The following is a 26,892-nucleotide window of genomic DNA, read 5'->3' as shown; positions in this document are numbered from 1 at the left end:
ACCATATCCTATTAGGGTGCAAGGTAAGTCTCACCCAGGGGCGGTATACGTGGCGTCACAACCAGGTATTGAAATGTGTGGCAGCGGCAATTGAGGATAAAAGGAGAGAAGTCAATTCATTAACAGCTAGTAAAGGGGTTAGGCAAATTAACTTTGTACGTCAGGGGGATAAACTTCATTCTGAGAAGGCCAGGTGTAAAACCGGCCAGTTGTAAAATGGAGTAGCTGGGAAATGAAGGTTGATCTTGGCCAGCAGATGGCGGTACCTCCACATATAGTGAGTACCAGACTACGACCCGACTTACTTCTGTGGTCGGATTCAGAGAAGATAGTTTACTTCATTGAACTTACTGTTCCTTGGGAAGACAGAGTGGAAGAGGCCAATGAGCTGAAGAGAGTAAAATACACCGATTAAGGCCTATTGATATTGGCGCACAAGGGTTTTTGGCCAGATCTGCTATTGGCTTGCTGTCTGAATTGGGCATTTGTGGACGAAGTCTAAGGCAGGTGGTTAGTAACATGTCCTTGGCAGCAAAACGAGCAAGCGAATGGTTGTGGGTAAGGAGAAGTTACCCTTCCTGGGGCGCAAGCTAAGGTAAGCTAACTGGCTCATTTGTTTTGTGTTTGTGATGGACCGTTCTTAGGTCGATGGTGGTTGGTTAGGGTTTTTATGGTTATGGTTCAGTCCACATCAATGGGACAGACCAATCTAGCCAACCTAGACCATGCCTAGGTTGGTTAAGAGTATTTGAATGTTTATTGTGGTAATATGGTGGCAACATGGGGCGTAAGCTAAGGTAAGCTAACTGGCTCATTTGTTTTGTGTTTGATAGAGACTGTGCCTAGGTTGATGGTGGTTGGCTAGGGTTTTTATGGTTATGGTTCAGTTCACAGGACGGACCACCTAGCCAACCTAGACCATGCCTAGGCTGGTTAAGAGTATGTTGGGTATTGGATATTTCAATGTGGTAATATGGTGGCAGCATGGAGGGGAGTGTCTTCAGGACGCTGGTTTCACTGTTAAGCCTTTATGAGGTGTCGTGGGCCTAACAAAACATTGGTGAATGAGGGTGCCCACTTGATAACCCCAATGACATGCCGCATACTATATACTGCTGTTGGATGGGCCATTTGTCTTGTGTTTGTGACCATTGGTTGGCAGATTTGCTTTTTTTTTAAGTTAATTTGAGTAGGGGCTTCTGAATGTGTTTTTACCTTGGATTTTGGCACAAGGAATTATAACATCTAATCCTGTGTATTAATGTAACAGGGGCAGATTTTAGATTGTGTTTGTGCCTCTTAACAGTCTCAAAACATTATTAAAAGTGCTGTGCATGAACAAGAACACTATGCGTGTTGAGCTACTAGCTAAAGTAATTGTAAAGAAACCATGCAAATTCAGTGTTTGTACAGCAGTCCCATACCTCTGTTTCTCTTTCTGGAAAGTCAATACCAAAGTGGAACTCATGCTTTTTCCCATTTCCACAGAGATGAAAACTCCTTTAACCCATTTTACTCTCATCCATGTCACAAACATAGTTATAATAAATATAAATAAATATATGTATTATAATGTAGAACATGTTAAAAGGGTTCAAATGTGAGTGTTTTGTTTACTTAAAAATTTACCTTTTGAGGAGTACCATCAGAGATATGATGAATATGATCAATTCTGGCTGTTCCAGGAGTACAATTCCAATCCCAGTCTTTGGAACATTATATTTGATTACATTTTGCCTCTTCTCTCCATTTTTCTCTTTTTCCTTTTTTCAAAGTTTTCCACTCCCTGCAAAGACACAATGTTTTCTCTCTTATTTCTGCACCTTTTATTGCTTTGTCGGCTGAATGTGTCGGCCTCCTTCACCTCTCTATCAACTCAGGGGAACAGCAGCAGCAGTAGTATTTCCAGCAGTGTACCTCCAAGACGTTCCTGCGATGAGCTGGTAGTATGCAAACCAGGCATTGTGCTGCCTGTGTGGCTACCACAGGACATAAGTACGGGGGAGCGAGCAGGACGGGCTGTGCTCTACTTCAGCTGCCTTCTGTACATGTTTCTTGGTGTGTCGATCATCGCAGACCGCTTCATGGCTGCCATTGAGGTCATCACTTCACAGGTACATTACTTTTTCTCAATTGCTTTTAAGTGGGAGTGTAGAGAATGTTTTCAAAACAACACAGAATATGTGTTTAGACAAGGGATCAGATTCCAAAAATAATTCTGTGGAAATGCATGGATTCCAGTTGCTGCTACTGAAGAAACTGGAATCCATGCATTTCCACAGAATTATTTTTGGAATCTGATCCCTTATCATACCTGTTCATTCTTACTCGTCGCTCGATTTATCATGACTAAATTCAAGATGGCTGCAAATGGTAAACTTCGTGAAGATACTGTCTGTATAAATCGTCTTGTAAGTAAACTACCAGTGCTTTTTCAAAGTTCTCAATGTCTCGTTTTAAATGTCAGGAAGTCTACCAATGAAGTGTGGAGATACATTGAGCCTCGTAAATGGTGTGAAACAGTGATTTATTTGCATGGCTAGGCCGATGCCTGAGGCTCCCCCACTGAAAAAGCTGTTGGTAGCATCGGCTAACTAGCGCCAGATTGCAGGGGACAAGCCGAGATGAGCTATGAGACATACGTTCACACTTGATATCATGTTTCAACATACTTTAGGTCAATATCACACCGGAATTCTCCTTTAATGCATTAACAAAATCTCTGTTTGAGCAACTTGGGATCCCATCCTGAGGACGCACAATACATATAGCGTCATTTGACCACTAGGGGGGTGCTATAATCAAAGGAAGTAGGCTCATATCTCAGCAATGCTTTTACGTATAGAAAACAAACTTTGAACATGGACTCAATCCCGTCCAATCCAATCCTTCAGTCCAATCCAATCTATAATCACAGGAAGTAGGCTCATATCTCAGCAATATTTTTACGTATAGAAACCAAACTTTGTACATGAACTCAAGACCCAATCACAATCCAATCCAGCCCAGTCCAGTCCAGTCCAGTCCAATCCAATTCAATCCCAATCTCAATCCCAAATCCTACTCAACTGCTTGGCTCCCTCATTGCTGCTTGCAGCTAGATATTCCTGATTATATTTCTGTGTTTTCAAGGATGTCAACATTTCATTAAGTGAAATATAGGGCTGGGGTAGATTAGGTTAGTTAATACTAAACAGTTAATACTAAACAGGCAATTAGGCCTAGTTGCAAAGTATGAAGAAAATCTGTCTATGTAAATCTGAAAATATTTTTAGACAATTTAATTGTTCAATCTCTTTTCTCTCCAATCTTCCTGTCTATCTATGGTATATTCTTTCAATTTTCTGTCACAGGAAAGAGAAGTTAAAGTGACAAATTCAAATGGAGAGGTAACATTAACGAAAATAAGAATATGGAATGAGACTGTATCCAATCTTACTTTAATGGCCTTAGGATCTTCTGCTCCTGAAATCCTGTTATCTGTTATAGAGGTACATACAAATGTGCACATTCACATACAAATATACATTCACATTAAGCCACACAAACACACTCCTTAATAATCAGGACAACCACAAAGTCTTAAAATGACTTACATATATGAACAAATGAATGAGGATTTATATATAGTAGATTGCAAACATGTGATAGTGAAATCTTCTTTTGTGTCTAGGTCTGTGGCCATGGCTTTGAGGCAGGGGAGCTTGGTCCAGGAACCATTGTGGGCAGTGCTGCTTTCAATATGTTTGTGATTATTGGATTGTGTGTATGGGCCATCCCTAATGAAGACTCACGGAAGATTAAGCACTTACGAGTGTTTTTTGTGACTGCTTTCTGGAGCATCTTTGCTTACATCTGGCTTTATCTCATCTTGGCAGTCATAAGCCCTGGCATTGTTCAGGTATGTTTCCATATACCATCAGTGGTATGTTCTGGGTGTCCATTGTTTGCTTATTTATTCCACATTTGTGTTAATGGGTTAAAAGATTTATAAGGGGGTCAAATAAGTGATAGCATTGCAGGTTTGTCTGTCACAAAAGTCTATAAAGAAAATGGTGTTAAATTATGATCACATCAAATGAAAATGTTCAATTTTATTTATGTATACAGTGCCACTAGCATCTGTCTCAAGACCATTCACAGAGACAAAGCCCTGAAATCCAGAACAAGTACACTGATGACACTAGCAAAGAGAATAGGTTGTGTTGTTTGGGAATTATTGTGTGTTTTCTTTTAACTAATGTTAAGGGATTGTAGAACCTGAAAACGCAATCATTTTGCAATAATGTTATAACTCCCAATAATGTAATAAAAATCCTGTCATAACTCCAAAAAACATGTTATAAAACCTGATAATGTAATCATCTATGTACCGATAATGTAGCCGTGGCCTACTGGCTTACTGGTTAGGGCTTCAGGCTTGTGACCGAAGGGTTGCCGGTTCGATCCCTGACCAGTAGGATAAATGTGGTTGGGGGAAGTGGTTAACTCATTGAGTGCCAAAAATGTAATATTACGTTTTTCCTTCCGTTGAGTGCCAAAAACGTAATATTACGTTTTTAGCTTTTTTTTTTTAAATTACGAAACTAGACACTCTAACACACCTTATATGTGATTTTGGGAACTCTGTGATGAATGGAAATTAAATATATGACGGTCAAAAACTCACGAAAACGCACAATCTGGACATTTTATCTGGACATTTTATCATAACTCGGTTGCTGCTTTGGGCCGTGGGTCTATCACTAGGTGGCAGTCTCGCCAGGTCTCGCTGATCACTTCCCGGAAAGTTTCCCGAAGTTTACAGGCAACACTTCATATTTCATGAAAAACGTTATATCTCCATTTCTAGAAAAAAACAGCGATTTTGATGAAAACTAGCCACTGTTTAGCTTGGGATTTCTCAGGAACAGAGGCATGTAGAAATACACGGCTTGCACCCACTGAGAGCTTAAAGTCTCACCTTTTAAGCGAGCCATTGTATGTGTTCATAGCTATAACATAGAATATGCTGTGGCTGTACAAAAATCATCAACAATGGTCTAGATTGCTGGCACTCTAGGACAAAGCTTCCGAAAACAGCTTGGCATTCAATGAGTTAAGCACTACTCTCCACTCTCCATATATGCCTAGGAAATTGTCTCGTCTTAATCTACGCTAGTGGCGGTCATAAATGCCTATGTGCATAATGCCTATGTGCAGCTCCTTTTAAAACATTTTTATTAATAGTCTAGCATCATGAAAGAGGGATAAGGTTTGAGTCATGCCAAATGCATAATGATAGGCTATGGTGAGTTATATGGGGGTAACGTTTGTCAATAAATAGCCTACCTTTATTGGGGAGGAAACTTGTTCTCCCTCTCAGTTTTCTGTTTCTGTTTGTTCTGCACACACATAATTCAATTCTAGCTATGTATTTAGGCTATTATGCACATGATTGAACCATAGAGAGGGGCGAAATATAAATTGTGTATCTTATCCTGTAGGCTTATCATTGAAGACACGATGGCGTGACGTGGACTTTTTTGGATGACAATGACGACTGATAGTGTAGACAAACGGATAGCTTTGATTTAGCCTGAGTGACGCACATTTATGTGGAGAGCTAGACAGGCCTACTTGGCCGATGAAGTACTGAGCCAGGCAGCCGTCGGATGGATAGCTGTTCTGGACTTTTTCAGAACGTCCAGATTGCCAGTCCGCCCCTGGTACCAGGCCATCCATGCCGATTTACAGTCGCCATTCCCGACCTGTCGCATGACAGTGTGACACCAAAATGACATAATTTCCTCTCTTGCACAATAAATTTCAGCCTTGCGCAGGCAGCTCCTGCACAGGAGATTCTTTTTCAGTGTTGTGTGACAAGAAGGACGAGCTTGAAGCCAAGATCAGGGATCAGCAGGCATGACTACAGGCATCAGCCACATTCAGGCATTTCATATAGCCTAGCCCACATCTTAAAATAAAATGACTGTAGTCATGAAGGTCGAATAGTCAGTTTGAGAAGAGAGGGAAGTTAACTTAGCTACCAGCGAGAGTTGTGATACAGTTGTACATTTTTAATAGTTTGTTGGATAAGTCAACAGAGTTACCAGCGAGGGTTGCAACAAGGGGAATTAAGAGGAAAGTACTAGGACCCAGGGACATAATAATCCAGGAAAATGTAATGAATAGATTTATTTTCAATCAAAGGATATCTGCTAAGACCTGAAAAAAAATCTCTTTCCACTTTAGGAAATTACACAAACTCATCTCTCAGCGCCAGCCAGCTACCTGCACACACCTTGGAAATTAGATGGTAATGTCTCCTAGTTGTGAAGAGCAGCTGTCAGGGAAAGCTTTACATTTCTTCTACTACGGTGTAAAGTAGGTAGCAATAGCCTCGTCACAACAGCGACACCTCTGTTCGGGAGAATACTGCAACTAGTATCGCGACCGTGTGAGTATAAATAGTTATGACGTTCCTGTGACATCACATTGTTGCACGGTGCCCCTCCCGCAAACTCTGTGTATGGTACCTACCAGAGCTGCAGTTTTGGAGAGTTCTGTCGTCTGGCCATCACAATTTGGCCCTTGTCAAAATTGCTCAAGTCCTTATGTTTTTATATTTTCCCTGCTTCTAACTCATCAACTTTGAGGACAAAATGTGCACTTTCAGCCTAAAGGAGTGTGCACACCAGCGCCGACATGAGTGTGATGCACTCTGCTTTCGACATTCAATTAGGCCTACATTAGATTCCATTGTTCTCTACACAACCCCGAACAACAGTGTTGCACCATGTAGATTTCGATTCAGTTCTATTTTGTCGGCGCCATTGTTTATCAGGTGTTTGCCAGTTAAAAACATTGGTACTAACGTATGGCAAGCCGATTGAGCATTTATTCTGATATCTTGATATCAGGCATAATTGTCATGTACATGTAAGCCATTTTTGTCAACTAGTTAACTAGTGAGCCATGTTTGTGTGAACTAGTTAACTAGTGAGGGCCAAAATATGCACACTAGTTAACTAGTGGGAGCCAAAAGGCTCACTAGTTAACTAGTGAACACATTTTAGCTTCACTAGTTAACTAGTGAGAACCAGAAATGCCCACTAGTTAACTAGTAAAGGCCAAAATGCATACCAGTCAGCTAGTTGAAGGAGTTTGGGTGTCACTAGTTAACTAGTTAACTAGTCACTAGTTAACTAGTGACAGCCAAAAATGTGCACATGTTTACTAGTGAAGGCAAAACACCTCACTAGTTAACTAGTTGCAGTAGGTCAATGTCACTAGTTAACTAGTGAACCATAAATGGCTGACTAGCTAGCTAGGTGATGGCAGTAGGCTCACTAGTTAACTAGTTGATGCATCATTTGTCCAAACTAGTTAACTAGTGAGGTCATACATGTATACTAGTAAACTAGTTCAAGACAAAATTCACACTAGTCAACTAGTTGCGCAAAATTCAAATTAGGAGGCAGAGAATTCCGGAAATTGAGGCTTTCTATTGGCTCCCTATGTCCAAATAGAACATGACAACCAATCACAGTGCAGAATTTCACAAAATCCCACCCACAACATTTGCATGTGGCACACAAGTTAACATGCTGGCCAAAGGAACTCTAGTTAGTAAACTAGTGGCTTCAGTGTGACACATGTAAACTAGTGAAGGCAGAACTGCTCACTAGTTAACTAGTGAAGACACAAATGCCCACTAGTTAACTAGTAAGGTATAAAAGTGTCACTAGTTTACTAGTGTGCACCAAAACACCACTAGTGAACTAGTGATGGCAATTTCCATTCGACTAGTTAACTAGTGAGGTGCAAAAAGTGTCACTAGTTTACTAGTGTGCCCCAAAATGCCCACTAGTTAACTAGTGAAGGCCATTTCAGCCCCACTAGTTAACTAGTGAGATGCCAAAATGGTCACTTGTTAACATGTAAAGGCCAAAATACCCACTAGTTTACTAGTGAGGGTGTTGTGGGCCTTACTAGTTAACTAGTGGCATGCATATTTTGTTCACTAGTTAACTAGTTACACCTAAAAACAAAAACAAGCTGACCGTTTTTGTCCACTTGTTAACTAGTGGAACAATTTAAGTCTCACTAGTTTGCATGTGTGGCAGTGAAGCAGCACACACACTAGTGGCTGTTTTTGGAGCTATCTAGTTCACTAGTAATGCAAAAGGTACTGTTACTAGTTAACTAGTGACACATTGGCCTTCACTAGTTAACTAGTTGACATGTTTGGCCTTACTAGTTTACTAGTAATGGAACAGGACATGCCACTAGTTAACTAGTGAGCATATCTGCATTATTAATGCCTTTCACTAGCTTATAGAGGGCATTTTGAGCCTTACATGTTAGCTAGTGAAGACAAAACACTGTCCATAATGAACTAGCGGGAGAAAAATGCCCCTCACACTAGTAAACTAGTGGAATTTGAATAAATACACAAACGGCTGGCATTTTGTGCAACTAGTTAACTAGTGGGACATAACATTGGCCACTAGTTAAGTAGTGCGCAATGTTGCACTTGCATGCAAATGAAGAAGGCGGAACAAGGATTTTGATTGGTCCATTTAGGACTCAGAAACCTAAAAAACATGGCTGACTTCGTCCAGGCTGTTCTAAGAGCAAACTTTTATAAACTAAGATCGTTTGAGCATAAACATATTTTTTGATAACATGTCTAGTGACAAAGTTGTGGTGTGTTGCTGTAATCTTCGTTCAGTTAATGTCTACAATCTTTAGTTTTTCAGTTATTAGTCTGAAAATCGCGATAAAACTGGAGGCATTTGTATATGGTTGCCTAGCAACAAAACGTTTCAGTAACATGAACATTGATGATAGCATTGCTGATGTGGCAAGACTAGCTCAAGTGGTTAAGCAGCAGGAAATCATGTGGGAGACCAGGGTTCAAATCCTTAGAAGTGCATGAAGTTTTTTTTCTTGAGCTTTTAATTACTTTTGAAACCATGTGCAGTTAATGTGTGCAGTTAATGTGTACAATCTTTTGTTTTTCAGTTATTAATCAGAAAAGCGCGACTGAATGGATACATATATGTCTGTGGTTGCCTAGCAACAATTAACAAAGAATAATATTAAAATCGATCCCTTGAATCTTTGGTGTGGATCACTAAGAGCTCACCCCCCCCCCCCCCCCCCCCCCCCCACACACACACACACACACACAATACAAAATGAAAAAAAAAAAACTACACCCCCGGGTAGGCTATAGGCCACTCACACTCATGCTATATTGCTTAAATAAAAAAACGAGCCCATTTCTGCGCTGTTTTGGTTTCTTCTGGAATTATAAGAAAATGTCCCTATGAGCCTATTTTATTATTAAGCAGATTTAGCCCACTGTTAGAAGCAATAGGAGACTGGTTGGGTAAAAAAAAAACACTACCACATCAGCATTGGTTGTAATGATTTTTTTTTTTTTAAATCAATAGGAACATTAAATCTTTTTTTTACCTTTTGTACCTTACTAGTTGATTAGTAAAATATAGTCTTTAAACTAGTTAACTAGTGCACATTTGAGTGTCCACTAGTTAACTAGTGAACATGCTGAGCATTACTAGTTAACTAGTAAGATATGAAACATATGAACTAGTTAACCAGAGATAATTTGGGCCTTACTAGTTAACTAGTGAGCATTTTGGCTGTCACTAGTTAACTAGTTCACACAGAAATGGCTCACTAGTTAACTAGTGGACAGAAATGGCTTGCATGTACATGACAATATGCCTGATATCAAGATATCTGAATAAATGCTCAATCGGCTTGCCATACGTGCGTGGAAAGTGACAGCGTATTCCTGTCAGCAACGGGGTCCGCTGCGCTTACTACAGTATATCCAATTCACTGACACGTGCCACAGTGGCGATTGTAGACATTTTTAACAAGGGTGGCCCTCGTGGGGCATTGATTAATTCAAGGGTGGCATGAGGCAAAACATCCAGATAATGAGGAAACAGGCTCAAGATGTTAAATTAGCACAAATACATTAGGAAAACCATGCACCAAACACCATACTCATCAATTGAAGGGCAAAGACCATACTCTCACATACTGTAAAATGTCTTTGTATTTGAATAAAATGCAAATACAAATAAACAATCATATTAAATCTAAGTTGTCTATTAATGGGTTATGATGAGCAAATACAAATAAACAAACATATTAAATCTAAGTTGTCTATTAATGGTAAAGGGTTATGCTGTGCTAAAACAAATTCCATCATGGGGACATTAGAATATATTCTATTCTATTATATGGCTATCTATGGCCATCTATTTCTGTAGCTGTTAAAATAATTTGACCTGCTTATTTTGTCTGAGCTGGCAAAGAGCTATAACAAAGTCATCCAAAATCAACAAACACCTCTCAACTAAATGCTTAAAATACTTTTGTATGAAACATGAATGAAATAAACACCAATTAAAGACTAACCTTAATCTAAACATAATGTTACATTCATACAGACCCTAAGGCTCAATCCCATTTGTCATTCTTCCCCTTCCCCTTCTCCTTCCCCTAGCCTACCCCTTGTCCCTCGAAACAGAGTGGAAATACATAGGGGTGAGAATATTCCCCTTGCACTCTAAGAAATGGAAGTACCAGTGTGTACCTAAGTCGGTACAAATGCTTGTCGCTGGGGCAGTACCCTTTTGAAGTACAATACTGTACCTATGAATGCAGGTACATTTGTGTACCCTAGCCATCTGTACCCATCAAGGTACACTTGTGTACCTGCAATGACTAAAATGTACCTGTATATATCATTATCACATAGTACCCTTAAAAGGTACTATTCTGTACTTCAAGGGTACAACCCCAGTGCAAATTTAAGGTGGTATAAATAAAAAATATGCACAACCAATAAGTACATTTAAATGTTTATTCTGGGGGGATATTACACACAATACTTCACATGAATACAGGTACAATAAATGTTAACATGTTCATATTAAAAACACAATCATATCAAAACATCAAAATATCTTATATCCATATCAATATACATATTCACGTAAAACATGTTATGACTCTTAATGTAAGTGTAAATAATAAAACACTTTGGTTTACAATATTTTGCCTGAATAGCCACATTGTGTTTATACGCAGAAGGAAAAAAATATATTAATTTGCACAATAGCACTAATAACACCTTTATATGATCTATAAAATACCAATATTTGAGTTAGTAATTACTCCAACAAACCTTGTATGCTTTCAAGTTCATGTTAATACTCGTGTATGTGACAGTGATGAAAATACAGTATCTGCTTGCCATAACCATTACACGTTGCAAAATTAACAAAGTCCTTGCAGTAACTTAGTAGCTATGATCGATCTCATTCACAGTGCATACACCATAGAATTGAGTGAACGATATGTGTGATGTAATGAGTCATATAGCGACATTTTAGAGTAGTATCTCAGAAAACAATGTGCAAGCCTTTGGGAAATATTAGCAAGCCTGTAAAAATGTACAATATATTGTTACAATGTTCATTACCTCACCAATAAATCAATCAATCAGAAAACACACTCCAATCCTTCCAATCATGAGGCGAGCCATTAAAAAGGCAAGAGTCTCAAAAGGCACCAAAGTTCAATTTCAAAAACTGGTAGAAATCCAACATATTCTTCAGGAGAGTGTGCTAAGTAAAGGTCAACAGCAGTAGAGGCTGCTGTTTTCCCCCTCTTCAACTTCTGTTCCTCTGCATATATCCACTTTGACTTAGACTGGAACCTTACTTGATCTACAGGACGTTCACATATTTTCAATAGCAGTGGTAGCCTCACCAATGACAGCAGGAGTTTTACATCTGTTGGAAGCAAAATGCAAACACAAACCTCAGAATAAGAATTTTTTCAACCACACAAATAAATAGCCTCAGACAGATTGTGTAAAATACCTTGTCTAATACATGTATGTAACTATATCAATCTGCTCACCTGGCATAGATCAGCGTTGAGTCATTACAAGTTCCATGGACCGGCTGACTCTCCCAAACTTCTCCTTACTCCTTTTCACCGTATCTTCATGAACGAAAGCTGCCTGCTCCACTATGTGTTTGAGAGACAAATGCCATGCAATAGAATAATATAATTAAACAAAATGACACAACAATGAAATAGCACAAAGATAATCTTAACCAATATATAATTTGCTATTGGACAAAAAAAAAATCTAAAAGTTGTCTGTATTATTATAATTTGCATAATTTATTATGCAATACTTTTCTATATGTATTTAACATCAATAAGAAAAATACCATTACAAAAAAAACACCAAGTTGGGTAACTTACGTAGCCATTAGATCCTTTAGGAAAGGTAAGCTTACTTCCAAGTGGCCATGTTCTGCCTTGGTGGGTATCTGTGAGAAGGATTAACGTTAGATTTACTTTAGACCATTATCAAGCTCTGAGTAACTTTATAACATTATAGAATGGTTCTGAGTTGCTCCCTCTAGCTTCTAACTAGATAAGCAATGACAACCAGGATGTTCTGGTGAACATAGGCAACTCAACTAATTAATTTTCACCTAAACAAAATGACAGTGTTGAGAGTGATCATGCTTACTGCATGTATGCACTTACCAGGCTTCTTTCACCTGCACTACCGTTGATATTAAACCAGCCTTTCAGGGAAGTTAGCAAGTATGTATGGCTAACAGTGCTAGGATATGCTCATATATCTATGGGCTAAGCTAGTTAGGATAATGATTGCTAGTGAAAGTTGGCTTTAATGGCTTCCACAAAAACTTAACATTGACATGGGAAATAGTAGATAAAACACACACACAAATCATTTCCTTACCATTTATCACGATAGTCATGCATTATTGAAGGAGTTTGAACTCCATTTAAAAATATCTGAATTCATAGCTAACCTAGGCTAAGTTGCTAGCGAATGCTAATGTTAGCCTTTAAGCCAACAATCTGACTCCATTACTGTAACAGTAGGCTATTTACAATGTACAAACCGAATTTCGATAAATTGCAACTACACCTTACCTCTGAATAGCTTTGCCTCCTCTTCCACAAAGATTATTCCATCCTGCACATGTGTTTTCTCACACCAAGCTCCTCACTGAAAGTTGCTCCATTTCTTGGTGAGTGAGATGAACAAAGTTGAGGGGAAAAATAACGGTTGCTCCCGTCCCGAATCTCCTCCCCCAACAACTTTTGAGTGACAGGCCATGTACTTTTTGTACCCTTAGGTACAAATATGGTCCCTTTGCGAAAAGGTACATTAATGATCCAGGAACGGTACATATTAGTACTTTAGGGGCTCAATTTTGTTCCCTTTAAGGTACAGGGTCAAAAGTTGTACCTAAAAGAACAAAAATGTACCCCAACCGTACCCCTATTTTTGAGAGTGTATAGGACACCTGCCTATAGGGGACAGCTGGGACGATCAAAAGACTTTTTAATTAAACATTATTTACAAAGAGACCACACCGAAAGTTAATATTTTGTCACTAGCAATAACTTACATCTGTCTTTTGTCAAATACAGTTGCAAAACTGTTCAGAATATATCTAAGCAAAAGTGGAACGTGCGCAATGTTTAATTTATCCCTCCTGGTCGGGACGAATAAAACAGGCATGGGGGATGAAAGAAACATACAGTTTAGCCTAAGCTACGTAAACTTCCCAAAATGTAAATATTTCACAACAAATCCTTGACTGGTTGAAAGGTCACTTGAATTCATATCGCTTAGCCTAGCTTATGCGATGAGTGTTTATAATGCGTGAGCTTGATGAACAGTAGGCTACAGTAGACCTGCATCACTGTAGGCTACGAAACATGACCAAAAACATGAACAATTAACTGTAAATCATCTGAATTTAATATTTACAAATATCTAGGCTATATTTAACATTTATGTTTTATTTGGCCTGCTATGAAATGTAAAGCCCAAAGTTGGAGACATGTAGAAATTTGCTGCAAATTCAAAACCGGATTACTCTGGAATGGCTATCTGTACAGGGGGATGCTTCACACCTTTGTGTTCGGTAAGGTCCGCTGTTTATTCTGATATGGTTTGTATGTATTGTTTGTAGGCTATATGGGAAGAGTTCGCAAAGCATTCCACCAAGATGAATGGGTGGGGAGGGAGATGGGCGCAGAACTGTATAATAATATGATTAAATTAAAGTTACTTTTCTCGCAAACCGTTTACCACAGCACCTAGTGGCTAACATCGTTTAAAAGCTGAGAAAAAGCTCTTTCATGTGATGTGATACATGTAATGTCTGTGTGATGAGTAGACTACTTCGCGAGTACGGTAGTTCAACAGAGAAGAATGGGTGAATGGACGCTCTTTCTTTCTTGCCGTGCGCAGTCACTTTCTCCACTGCGTAAAAGACTAAATTAATTTGTGCTGTGAATGCTAAGATTATTTTGACAGGCCAGGTTAAATGAAAATCACTATTAGTCGGATGCAAAGAATATTGAAAGAAGGGAGCACCAAGGTCACAGTAGCCTGTGAACCTCCGATTTTCAAACCTTGATTAGGACAGTATTATAATTAAATGCTTTTAGGTCCACAGTTAACACTTAATGACCTAGCAAATGTTGGCAGGGTAGGCTAGGTAAAATAAGCAGGTAGGAAAATTAGTCTAGAATGACGTGATTCAACAGATGCAACTTGTGTGTGTGATTAGATAAATAGGCACTGGCAGATGCGATAGGTAAATAGATATCTTTGCCTGTAGCCTGTAGGCCTAAACTCACATGCTAAAAACAATAAGTCATGTATAATGGCAAGCGTTTTTTACCACTTTCCGACGTCTGTCTGACACTTCAAACTAGCGCTACAGGTGCATCAAGAAAGGTCCCGCCATAGACCGTCATAATGGCCAACCATAGACTAGGATTTTGGGGTGGCACCTGGGGTGGCCAGTCAAATTTTAAGGGTAGCCTGTGCCACCCCGAGCCACCCCTCTGGCTCCGCCCCTGATGTGCCATGATAACGAGATAATCAGTGTTATTCACTTCATCTGTCAATGGGCTGATACTAGAGATTACTACAATGAAACATTTCTTTTCAGGGTTTCTATTCCTTTATATGTGTATCTGTGTGTAGTGATGTGTGCAAGAGTCTGTGTTTTTATATTGTTTATTGCAGGTGTGGGAGGCTCTTGTCACACTGTTTTTCTTCCCGGTGTGTGTACTCCTGGCCTGGATTGCAGATCGTAGACTTCTCTTTTACAAATATCTCCACAAGCGCTACCGTGCTGACAAGCGTCATGGCATCATTGTAGAGACCGAAGGGGGCCTGGCTCCAAAGGGTATTGATGTCATCATGGAGGGAAAGTTCCATGAAATAAATCCAAGTAATTCTACAAGTAACTCCACAAGTACCATCATATCCTTGGAGAACAACAAAGAACAAGAACCCAATAGAGAAGAGGTGAGAGAAACAAAGAGTGAGGAAAAAATATCTGAAATTATTCTTGTACATTAAGAATGCTTTATATAAATAGCCTGTTATATGAACATCACATTATATAGGATTTCGAGACAAGGGGCAAACCATCCCCAAAATGTTATCCCAACCAATGAAATACATTTGCATCTATAGCGAGGGTAGGTGAAGGGCGTTCCCGAACAACTTATTTTCCTCTGAGAGAATATCCAATCTGCATCAACGACACACCATTGTACCTTGCGTTGTCTTGCGTTGCCATTTTCATAAAGATGGCTGCAGTCAATTACAAACATATCACTGATCTTGAGGTATGTATTAAACTGGAAGAATAATTAGGCTACAATAGCTTTTGGCCACTATATATTTAAATCTGACAATACAATACTAAATGCTATACATTGTATTATCCAGTCTCTGCTCCGTTTTTATGGAAGTTGCAAGAATCAACTTTGTTCTATTAAATGTTGTTACCCCACTCCTACAGGTTGAAGCAGAGCTTTGCTATACCAACATTATCAAGTGATTTCAGTTTCTCTCACGCAGACGCGCACACGCATGCATTGAAGGAAAACTCAATACCACTATCCTACCACTTAATTGTATTGATGACACCAAATTAGACAGTATTTCCTCCTTATTGTGGAAACAAAGGGGTAGCCGTGGCCTACTTGTTAGGGCTTTGGGCCGTCCACCAGAGCTAGTGAGCGTTGTGCCTGTGTCGCAATTCGATACCTCCGAAGTTTTCGTTGATACAGCGGTACATTTCATTGGTGGAAAAAGTGGCAACGTATAATACCCCACCTCCTAGAAATTCTCACAGCCTGCCTGTGTCGACGTGTCTAATTTCAACCACAAGTAATGAATGCTGGCACGGTCATTGTCATCAACAAAAACCTAAACCTATTGTGAGCAAATAAAACAGTTTACTTGAGCCGACCAATATTTGTTGGAAGTATTTCTGTAGGTTACTTAAGCTACATGAATTTCAAGTCTTCGTTGGTGGAGCATTGGCTACTTCTTAGGTCATGCTAATAGTAGGCTACCAAGTTCACTTATATGTCTACGTTCCTGCAAAATGTATGCTAGCCTACCTTGTTTGTTATAAATCTGCATGTTTTCTTAACAATGTTTTACATTCACTTTAAAAGCATGTAATTTTCCCACACCATGCAAATGTGAGGCTGGTATTGTAATTATGAATATAGCCACAAAATCAGTGCTATATGGATAACTGATGGATCAGCAGTAACGCGTCGAGGCTGAACGCAGGCGACCAGCGTTCAAATCCTTTCTCACCTTATGTTAATTATGAGTAAACGAGACATAACAATAGGATTTAACAGTAAATAATTATGTGTATAGTTACTATATCTACATTGGGAGATAATGCAACTTAACTGTAATCATGCAGCAGATATCATAGTACAGTACACTGTGTTTGGTTTTTCATGTGAATTTTTCATGTTTTTCATATGAATTTTCTTTTTTTTCTTTTTTCATTTTTACGATCCATCTTTAGTATTTTTATCTGTATGTTTTAAAATAGGGTAAGGCTATTTGTACCCCTGGTACAATTAGCAGTGTATGCTATTCGTACCCCGGTGCACACAGCAATGTGTTCTATTAATACCCCGTCTGGTACAAATATCAGTGTATGCTATTTGCACCCCTGTGCATTTATTCTGGCATATTGATCACACAATGTAATAATAATTAAAAAAAACAAGCAACATGTTTTTGTTGTTATGTAACAGGGTGTGAATAGCTCAGCTGTGTAACAGACACTCTGAATAAGGTATGCTGTTTGCATCAATGTATAGTTAGAAGTGGATGCTATTTGTACCCTGGTGTATATAGTACTGCATGCTATTTACACCCTGGTGCATGAACTAGCTAATTGTTGCAATCAAAACTTCCGTTTGAGAACCGATTTCTTGTTCAAATTGCGCACTTTCTCTCCAGAGACGTTGGTACACATGCACACTCACTCACTCTACCAAAATGCTTCACACAGGAATCAAACCCTGGTCTCCCACATGCTAACCCATGTCTGTGACCACTGCACTATCTTCTTCCACAAATACATTGCATTTGCAGGTAAACTTATAGTTCATAGGCCTGAACATCATATTCACGAAATTTATGTTAACTAACAAACTGACGGTTGTATGTGTTCACTGAACCAAGATTATGAAAATAAAACACAACTTTTCAATCTAAAACTTAATCTGAACAGATATTAGTGCTGAAACCTTTCAGAATTCTTCACTTTCAGCTGACGAAAAAACAAATGTCCGCCGGGTTTTTTTGTGTACGTGAGCAACGTCTTTTTGTTGTTATGTCACAGGGTGTGAATAGCTCAGTTGTGTGGCTAAAGCTTTTCGTACCAGGGGTGTAAATAGACACTCCGTTTAAAATAAGCTATTGGGCAATTCCACGGAAAATTAACTTTTTGTCACATCCATAACACCAGTAAAATGCCTTGGCATTTGTATGATCGATAACATTCGTTGATTTTCGTTGATTCGTTGATGATAACATATGTTTTTTGTGCATTTTTTCTCATGTACATTCTTCAGCCAAAAATAGCAAATGCTCAAATTTCATGTAATCATTCACATCATACCATACCATCACATTTTATTGGCGTTAATGGATGTTACAAAAAACAAAATTTTCCATGGAATTGCCCTATTATATCTAGTCCGAAAAGTGATTTTCACATTTTCTTCACGTCTTTTTGCACAGAAAGCACCCAGTTAATGTAGAAAGGTTGTTGGTTCCATAGTTTTCAAACTTTGAGTGTCTGAAAAGTGTAAAAACACCTCCTCCCTTGTTGCCTATGTTAAAAACGATTTCTTAATATTTGCTTTTCTTGGTGCTTTCCTTGACCTGCCATGTCATTCTATTGTCTACCATAAGAGAAAGTTGTCTTGGAAATAACTTATAATAGTACAGGCAACACAGCAGACCACTAGGTGTCATAGGCAGAGTGCTACCAGGCTGCGCAGAATGGAATGGAATGGGTAGTTAAGTAGCAGTAGGCAAAATGAAAAAACAAAAGAATATAAGTTACAAACAAACAAAACAAAAACAAATAACTCAAGGAAAAACATTGGTCAGACACTAAACCGTGTGCATTTGCTCTCTTTAAAAGCGATGGGTTATCCACAGCCAACAAGCGGGGTAACAGCAATGGGGTAACAGCAACAACGCACCTCGACTTTTGGAAGCCTGCCAAAACGCCAGCACAATGGAAACAGCACACTCTACAGTCACCAGTCTTAGAATAAAGCCGTGTTCTTCCAGCGACAACAACCACAAGCACCCATGTGCCAAACAATTCAAATGACCAGCATTGTTCTCCCAGAGAGGAAGTTACGTATATGATCACCAACCACGGGTGGGCATGTGTGCCAGTGCTGCATATCAGCCTTTCCACATACACCCCTGGCTTTAAAGTTCACCGTCCTGGTAGCATACCTATCTACTGCCAAGGCCTGAAGGGGATAGGGGAAACATTTACTTCTGCTACACTGGCAGAGAACTCTTGTGAAATAGACTGTGGGAGATTGAAGGGGTTTGAATGTTCTACGGCAGTATTACGAGTGGAACGTCAGAGGGATAAAACAGGATCAGGGTCCAGACCCAACTCCTCCAGGGGGTGCACAATTGGAAAATCTTCACCTGCTGCTATGCTTGGGGCCAGCTCTGGTTCTGGCTCCAAAGTGGCTGTGCTAAATGGTGCTGCTGCCGGGTGGCTGGCGCTGTTTGTGGGGGTTGGACATCTGGTACGCCCTCCAAATGACAGTTCAAGTGACAGTTCAAGGTCAAGTGACAGTTGACAGTTCAAGGTCAAGGCTAAAGTTGACACTATCTTGGCCCCTGGGAGGCTTAGCAGCTAGTGCTAGTCCTGATGTGAGCTATGGCTACGGCTACCCTTAGCTGGTCTCCAACTTCAGGGTTACCTGGGGATATGCCCTTCAAATGAGCTTCTAGCTGATCATGGCTAGAGTTGACACCATCTTGGTCTCTGTGATGATCACTGTAAGCACTAGTCCTGGTGTGGACTATGGCTACCCTCAACGGGTCTCCAAGGTTACCTAGGCCTGGCTCCCTCCCGATGAGGCTGTGGAGCAGCCAGTGCTGGTGGGCTGGATGAATCTTGACCGTGGGAACAGATTTAAGCTCGGACAGATGTATGGTTCTAAGGGGGCCCTCTTCCCCATGAGGCCTGATCTTATAGTGTGTGCCAATCAGTGTTGGGAGTAATGCATTAAAAAAGTAATGTAATTACAGTAATGCATTGCTTTTTGCTGTAATGCAGTAATGTAAGGCATTAACAATACAATTTCAGTAATATTTTACTTGGTACAATTCTCAGTAACTGAAGTTACTTTGCTTTTTAATCCAAAATTGAGAAATGCTCAATTGGCACCAGAGAAGATTATCCAAGAATTAAAAATGTAATCTATGCTGGTCCTGGAATTTGATTGCCTTGTTTAGATGACTGTAGAAAGGGAATTTGAGTTATCTCTGCCATTCATGCAACAGATCTAACATGGTTAGGCTATACTTCTCATTTCAAGCAGTGAGAATAACTAAAATGTTGCTTTTATAGACAAAGATCGTAGCCATGTGGAAGGAAAGGCAACCAGCAATGATGAGAACCATTTAAAGTCAACATACAATTTCACTATGGCTATATTTTACTATATTAAGTTGTGAGTGACCTTTGGCCTTTGGGGCCTACATCGTCCCATGAGCCATAACTGCAACCATTATATTGTTCTTTTGTTAGCCTTAAACCTAGCTCAGTCATTATACCATACCACATAAGTATAAGTATAAGTATATATACTTTTTTGATCCTGTGAGGGAAATTTGGTCTCTGCATTTATCCCAATTAGTGAAACACATTTAGCACACAGTGAGGTGAAGCACACAGTGAGGTAAAGCACACGCTAATCCCGGCGCAGTGAGCTGCCTGCATCAACAGTGACACTCGGGGAGCAGCGAGGGGTTAGGTGCCTTGCTCAAGGGCACTTCAGCCGTGCCTACTGGTCGGGGTTCGAACCGGCAACCCTCCGGTTACAGGTCCGAAATGCTAACCAGTAGGCCATGGCTGCCCCAAGAAGACATCACCTCCTGCCGTGTAATGAGCTGCATTGAACACATGAAGATGTATGGAGAACACCAAATCCATATTTCCTGTTATTTTGGTGAAAGTAATGTAAACGTAGTGTAATGCCTTACAATTCAAAGACAGTAATATTGTAATGTAACAAATTACTTTGAGATGACAGTAACAAGTAATAAATAATGCATTACGCTTTTGAAGTAACTTGCCCAACACTGGTGCCAATTCCATCAAGACACTCCACAATTTCATACTTGGTGGACGGCAGAGCTAGTGAGCAGAGCTGAGCTGGTGCGAATATCCTGCTCCTCGCTCAGGTGGCTGTTCACTCGCCTGCTCCTCCGCTCAAATTCATGTTAGGCCGCTCCGCTCAATTTCGCTCCCCGCTCTACTTAAAATCCTCCCGCTCCAGTGAAATAGCTCCACGCTCGCTTCAATTTAAAAGAAGGAGATCTATAAGTCGAATTGTCACCTTAGAAAACTTAAATTCCAAAGAACCAAGAGCAACGGCAATTTCACTCATAGAACATTTATTTTAAAAGATAATGCAACACTGATAGTGCAACAACGAACAAGCTTGGCAATGTCAATACACATAAGCCTAAAAGGAATCAGTGGGATTAATTGCCTAAAGAATACAGGCTTAGCATCCAAGTATTACTTCAGCCTCTCTTGATATGAAGCATATTCAACTTGCTCACGTTTTTCTTTGCTCTCCGTAGAACACTCATGTTTCCGCAAAATGTGTCTTCTTAAATTCCAAAATGAATCTTTACTCACTGGAACATTGTCACCACATGGTTGTTATTGCTCTACACTGTTAATATCTAGTTGTATGGTAGGAATAGTACGCTTGCAGGCCCTATGACTTTCAGTTTCCTTTCTAAAATATTTAGCGACTCCATCCCCATCAACGAACTTACTTTGAAATTTAACGGTCTTGGTTTCATTATGAACACATGAATTCTGGGTGGATTTGAGCATGCCTCAGACTTGTGGTGTCATTTCATCCGCTACGCTCCTCACTCACTCGTGCTCCGCTCACTAGCTCTGGTGGACGGCCATGTATCCTGGATTTTGTGGCGACCGTGAAAATGGTTCTTGCAAAAGACTAGAGTGCCAGGTGGTAATATGGGTACGGTGTCAGGACCACCATGCCTATGATATGCCACAGCCTCTTCTAAGTGTCTTCTAGCACTAGCATAGATAGAAGTCAGGTACTCTTGATGTTGCACCACCCAGTCAGTCGGTGGACTGTCCCCGTGGTCACCTCCAGTATTACCAAGTAGGTGGTCGACTGGTAACTGTGGCTTCTGACCGAACATCAGCTCGTATGGGGAGTTCTACGTGGTACACGGTGGTATTATAGGCGAACAGGAGCTGAGGGAGCAACTGGGGCCATTTACGCTTCTTTTTTCAGGGGGTAAGGTCCTGAGCAAGTCATGAAGTGTCCTGTTGAAACGTTCACATTGACTGTTCCCCTCTGGATGATAAGCTGTGGTTCTACTCTTTGTTATGCCGTAGATGTCACATAGGCGCTTCAACAGCTCCCCCTCAAAGCTGCGCCCCTGATCAGAGTGGATTCTCCTTGGCACGCCATACACATAGAACCATCTCTCAGTTAGAATCTTAGGTACGGTGGAAGCTCTCTGATCAGGGGTGGAAAAGGCCTCAGTAAACTTTTAGAAAACATCTGTGACTACCAGAACATTCTCTTGTCCTCTGCTAGCCCAATCCAAGAGAGTAAAGTCAATGGTGATTATCTCCAAAGGCTTAGTGGCTAACAGATTTCCCAAGAAGGTTCTGGCTTGGGTTGTCTTGCTTTAGCAACCACACACTGCTCACTCTCAGAACACCACTTTTGCACCTCATGCCACATCAAGGGCCAGTAGCACCTCTGGCATATCAGATCTGTGGTCCTGTCCACCCCCTAATGGCCATGATTGTTGTGTAGGCTAGTGAGCACTTTGACTTGCAACACCTTGGCGGTAAAAGCTGCAGCACTGGATCTCTGGAAGGAGGAGCCTGGATGGCTCGGTACAAGGTCCCATCCACTTCCTGTATCCGGGACCACTGCTTCATCAGCTGCTGGACTTCCCTTTGTTCACTCCTCCTGTCTTTATGGGTTGGTGGTCGTCCCTGCACCCGTCTCTAAGATAAAGGGATGACTGAAATTGGCATAACCGAGGACTGGCACTTGAACAAGTCGTTCTTTACTTCGCTATTTAAATTTATGTCAACTTTCACTTTTACTCCACTACATTTCCTATATAAAATGTATACTTTTACTCCGTTATATTTCCACTAAGCATCTTCGTTACTCGTTACTAAAACATAAAATTAGGTGAAATGTGTGCGACTGCAATAAGGGAGGTTTGGCGAATCATTGCTCCTAGATTGCATTACGCACGCTCCGCACGCTGCGCGTTCTATTTCAGAGCTTGTTTGTTGCTAAAGGAGGAGGATGCACAACTGAAACCGCCATGGAAGCACGAGCACCTACTGGAGGACCTCCCGTTATCATAGACGACCACCCCGACGATAGTGGTGAACTCGGCGAACAGGGTAGTGGTGAAGATAACGTCATACACCCGTGGCTGTATTTGCAAGAAATGTTTCTGTACATTGGCAGCTTTCTGTGAAGCTGAACACTCCATTACCTGCCTCAGCGGCCTGTGAAAGGCTATTTAACATCGCAGGACTTGTCTTCAGTCCAAGAAGAGTAAGACTGAATCAGGCCCGGGGTGGGTAATCGGGAGAATCAGGAGAATTCCCGGTGGCCGCTTCACTTTTGGGCCGGTCGAGGAAAAAAATATTGACATTTGTCAAGTTAGTCTATCTTTTCAGTAGGACACGCTCCGCATTCTTTGCCTGACACCAATGCAATGCCTCTGCATGGGTTGTAGCCTACGTGAGGGAGTTCTCCCCTCCCAAAAAGAGTTGGTTGGGTCCATATAGCCCGTCTTTTCCAAAAAGTTTTTTCTTAGATAAGGATAGCCGAGCCGGCCCTACAGTAGACACAAGCGTCAGGAAGGATGGATGGTAGAAAGAGGCCAGGAGGGACTGAGCAGCAGATCAACCAGTCGACCACTGAAAATGATGAGGCCGAAATTAGTGATAAGGAGGCCATGACTACAGGGACAAGTAGAGAGGATAAATTAAAGTTATTTAATGTAAGAAAGAGCAATTACCCTACATGATAAATATGCCTTGTTTGCTCAGAAGAGGGTGTAGTAAAGGAGTAGGCTAAATCACCAAACAACAATATAGCCTACCCATGCAAAAAACATGTAGCCTAAATATTAGTTTAATATGCATCTTTGTGGAAGCGTGACTTCTTTCTTTCTTTCTTTCTTTTTTTTCTGTTTTTGTTAACTTGTGGAATAGTGGAATATTTTTTGTTAACTTAGTTGAAGTGAATTATTATATAACCTTTACTGTACACATTTGTTGAACCATGGTACAAATAAAAACTACAGGATAGTAAGAGCTGAAATGTTGCTTCATTTATCCAATTTCCACCACTATGGAAAACGTTGGCCGGTCTTGGGCCTGAAACTCACGGGCACTGAATTCTGTCAACTTTGAAAACCAGCTTCTTTTGAAGATGAACAGACACCTTTTCAGTTTCAACTATGACTGGCATATTAGTAGCTGCTGGACATAGGTGGCCTGTGTGTGTGTGGGTGTGTGAGAGTGAGATGGTGACCTGGGGAGTAAGCCCTAGAAATGCTCATACCACATGACCAAAATGTTCTCCCTACCAGCAGGTCATTTTTTTTAAAGAAATAAGTTATTTATTTTTCATTTTTACCTGAAGTTCATACAAAAGTGGCATTTCTGTTTCTGTTTTTTTCTTTGATGTCAGCTCTAAAAATATGCTGTTTGTTCTTTGAACTTAAGAGAATTGTGCCTGAAAACTCCTAGAAAAGAATGTGATTTTGATTTGATGAGTGAGATTAAGAAGATATGGGAACCCTGAATATGCTTTATGCTTTACTATAAGAAAGCCAAAATAAAGTTCACAAAAGTTCAAAATAAAACCGCTTGCTTTTTACTTTATACTTTTACTTCAAATACTTAAGTACAATATATAAATGATACTTTAAGACTTTTACTTAAGTAATATTGTAAAAGGTAACTTTCACTTCTACCAAAGTCTTTTTCTAGTACGATACTTGTACTTTTACTCAAGTATTGCTTTCTAGTACTTTATACAACACTGTGACTTAGTGAAGAGACAGTTTGCATTAATATGGGCTTTGACTACTTTTGACGATTGAAAATAAAAGCTCTCCACTAATATTCTTACTCCGTCAAAAAAGGCCTATATCAGTAACATGCCGTATTGTTATTGTGTGGTTTACATAACGTAGTGGTAGCTTAATGTTAACAGAATTCATATGGATATCTTGTTAGCTTACCATGAGCTTCTCGTTAACAAAAAAGTTTGTTTTGGTGCACTGATGACAGGATCATCTCTACTAGCCAGTATTGTTCAGTTCAGGTTTATAACATACAAGGATACAAGGATACAAGGAAGTTTATTGTCACATGCATATAGTTACTGGAAGTAAGAAATGCAGTGAAATTATGTCTGGTGTCAGCCTATTTGTGCATTTATGGGGGGGGGGGGGGGGGTAAAAAGTGCAGTAGAAGAGGGGTTTAGTAGATTAAGTGGCAAGGGCTGCATAAAAAAGGTGGGGGAGGATTGGGATTGCGGGGGGGCACCAACAAGGAGCACCCAAGAGAAACAGGGGCAAGGAAAAACTCCCTTACCAAGGAAGAAACCTTGGGCAGATCCACGGCTCAAGGGGCTAACCCAACTGCCAGGGGTCATGGTGTGTGTGTTGGGTGGATGACAGGGGAGGGGGGGGGGGGGCAGTGTGCTGTAAGTATGTTGGGGATGTGTGTTGGAGAAGCTTCCTGATGAAATAATGTGCTGTGTGCTGCAAGTATGGTGAAGGGACTTACTATTGCAAGCAGAGTACTGTTTGTATGATGTATGGGAGTGATGACAGTGAAGATGTGTGTGTGGGCGGGAGGGGAGTGGAGCAGTACTACTGCTACAGCCAAACGTTATTCAGTGCGTATTTCTTGAGGAGCCTATGAGAAGACGTGCATATTGTGGTTGTTTATCCATCATATGACAAATAAAGAAAATTGTATTGATCTTGTTTTGTTGTTGTTTGTCATGAACAAACATAGCCTAAACATGATTAAAGACAATAAATTACACAACAGAGGCATAAAGACCTTGTCTTGTTACACCATGGGTCTCCAACACGTTGCTCTCAACCTATAGCCGCCCCCTTTGGAGCTTGCCAGAGGCTGAAGCACTAGGCTACTACATTTAAACACAATTATTGCCGCGAGGCATTCCAGCCTACGAATTTAATAAAAAGTAAACCATGCATAATTTCAAAAAAAAACTCAATTTAGGCTACTTCGCTATGCAATAAGGTTTCCATTAGAGCACAGCGCACGTTCAATGAATGAAGGAAAGGCCTTGTCTCGCAATAAACAGCTGGAAATTCCAACACTTTTTCAACTACACGAAACTTTACAGTGATCATCAAATACCCTCTAGATTTAAATGCCCATCAGTCTCAACATTTAACTATATAATAAAAGTCAGTCATAGACTGTAAAAATGCGCTACACTTGGCACTAAAAACCGAATAGTTTATTCATAGTTCGACTACGGATATTTCACGTCATGTTCGAATGCATATTTGCAGCAGGACAGCAGGCAGACCGCTCTTAGTTAGAGCCGCTGTTATCCAATGAAATTAAGTTGCGCTTCAGTGCGACTCCATGCGCGTTCCCAAGCAACTTTTTCTTCTTCTTGTTATGAGGCAAGGACTTTATGTGCATTATCGCCACCCTCTTACTGGAGGACGACTCTCTTTTTACAGAATATCCAATAAAAATCGACGTTGGTCCATGCGTCATTTCCAGCTTTGTAACTTGGCGCATGGTCAGAGCCGACTGGTGCTGGATCCGAACCCCAGTGTTCAAGATGGCGTTAACTATGAATTGGCCGGATTTACTAGCCTAGCCTCCACCATTCATTTGTATGGAGGGCGGGACTCAGAACTCTCTCCAGTTATATATAATACCTCCATGGACCTAACCAATCAGAGCAATGAAATAACTTACCGTGAGATGTAGGAAGAACACACAAACCATCCTTCTTCTCCACAAATGCCTTAACATTGTCTTCTGGTCTTTTGGAAAAGTTATTGTGTCGTCAATATCTCCTACAACACTCGTTGAAAATTAAGAGATACGTAGCAGGGTAGGCTATTGG

At 40.4% G+C, this 26,892-nt stretch overlaps 1 protein-coding gene and 1 long non-coding RNA gene across 9 annotated transcripts in view; one reads left to right on the top strand and one right to left on the bottom strand.

Annotated features, from left to right (window-relative positions):
* Positions 1-1,910: 1,910 nt before the first annotated feature.
* The window catches only part of LOC143112234 (sodium/calcium exchanger 2-like), a 71,819-nt gene continuing 46,837 nt past the window's right edge, over positions 1,911-26,892 (top strand). For 4 of the 7 annotated variants that reach the window (XM_076274485.1, XM_076274483.1, XM_076274487.1 and 1 more), the window contains exons 1-4: positions 1,956-2,114; positions 3,354-3,491; positions 3,674-3,901; positions 15,137-15,421. In XM_076274485.1, coding sequence (XP_076130600.1) covers positions 2,049-2,114; positions 3,354-3,491; positions 3,674-3,901; positions 15,137-15,421 — 717 coding nt within the window. In that variant the 5' untranslated portion in view covers positions 1,956-2,048. Of the gene's footprint in view, positions 2,115-3,353; positions 3,492-3,673; positions 3,902-15,136; positions 15,422-26,892 lie in introns of all 7 variants that reach the window. The other 3 variants (XM_076274484.1, XM_076274482.1, XM_076274481.1) reach the window with 2 other exon arrangements.
* On the bottom strand, positions 11,352-13,377 carry LOC143111694 (uncharacterized). Of its 2 annotated transcripts, XR_012984585.1 has the most exons (4): positions 13,018-13,377; positions 12,310-12,377; positions 11,956-12,066; positions 11,352-11,825 (listed from the first exon to the last, which is right to left on the bottom strand). It is a non-coding gene; the product is annotated as an uncharacterized LOC143111694 (long non-coding RNA). The 2 variants fall into 2 exon arrangements; XR_012984584.1 differs by lacking the exon at positions 11,352-11,825 and having other exon boundaries at positions 11,877-12,066.

This window comes from Alosa pseudoharengus, unplaced genomic scaffold (assembly GCF_046254945.1).
Source record: "Alosa pseudoharengus isolate Yale_2024_CS ecotype anadromous, Long Island Sound unplaced genomic scaffold, YU_APseudo_1.1 YU_APseudo_1.1_scf_8, whole genome shotgun sequence".
NCBI classification, from domain to species: Eukaryota; Metazoa; Chordata; class Actinopteri; order Clupeiformes; family Clupeidae; genus Alosa; species Alosa pseudoharengus.
The sequence above is the reverse complement of the archived record's forward strand: the minus strand, read 5'-3'. Positions and strand labels throughout refer to the sequence as shown.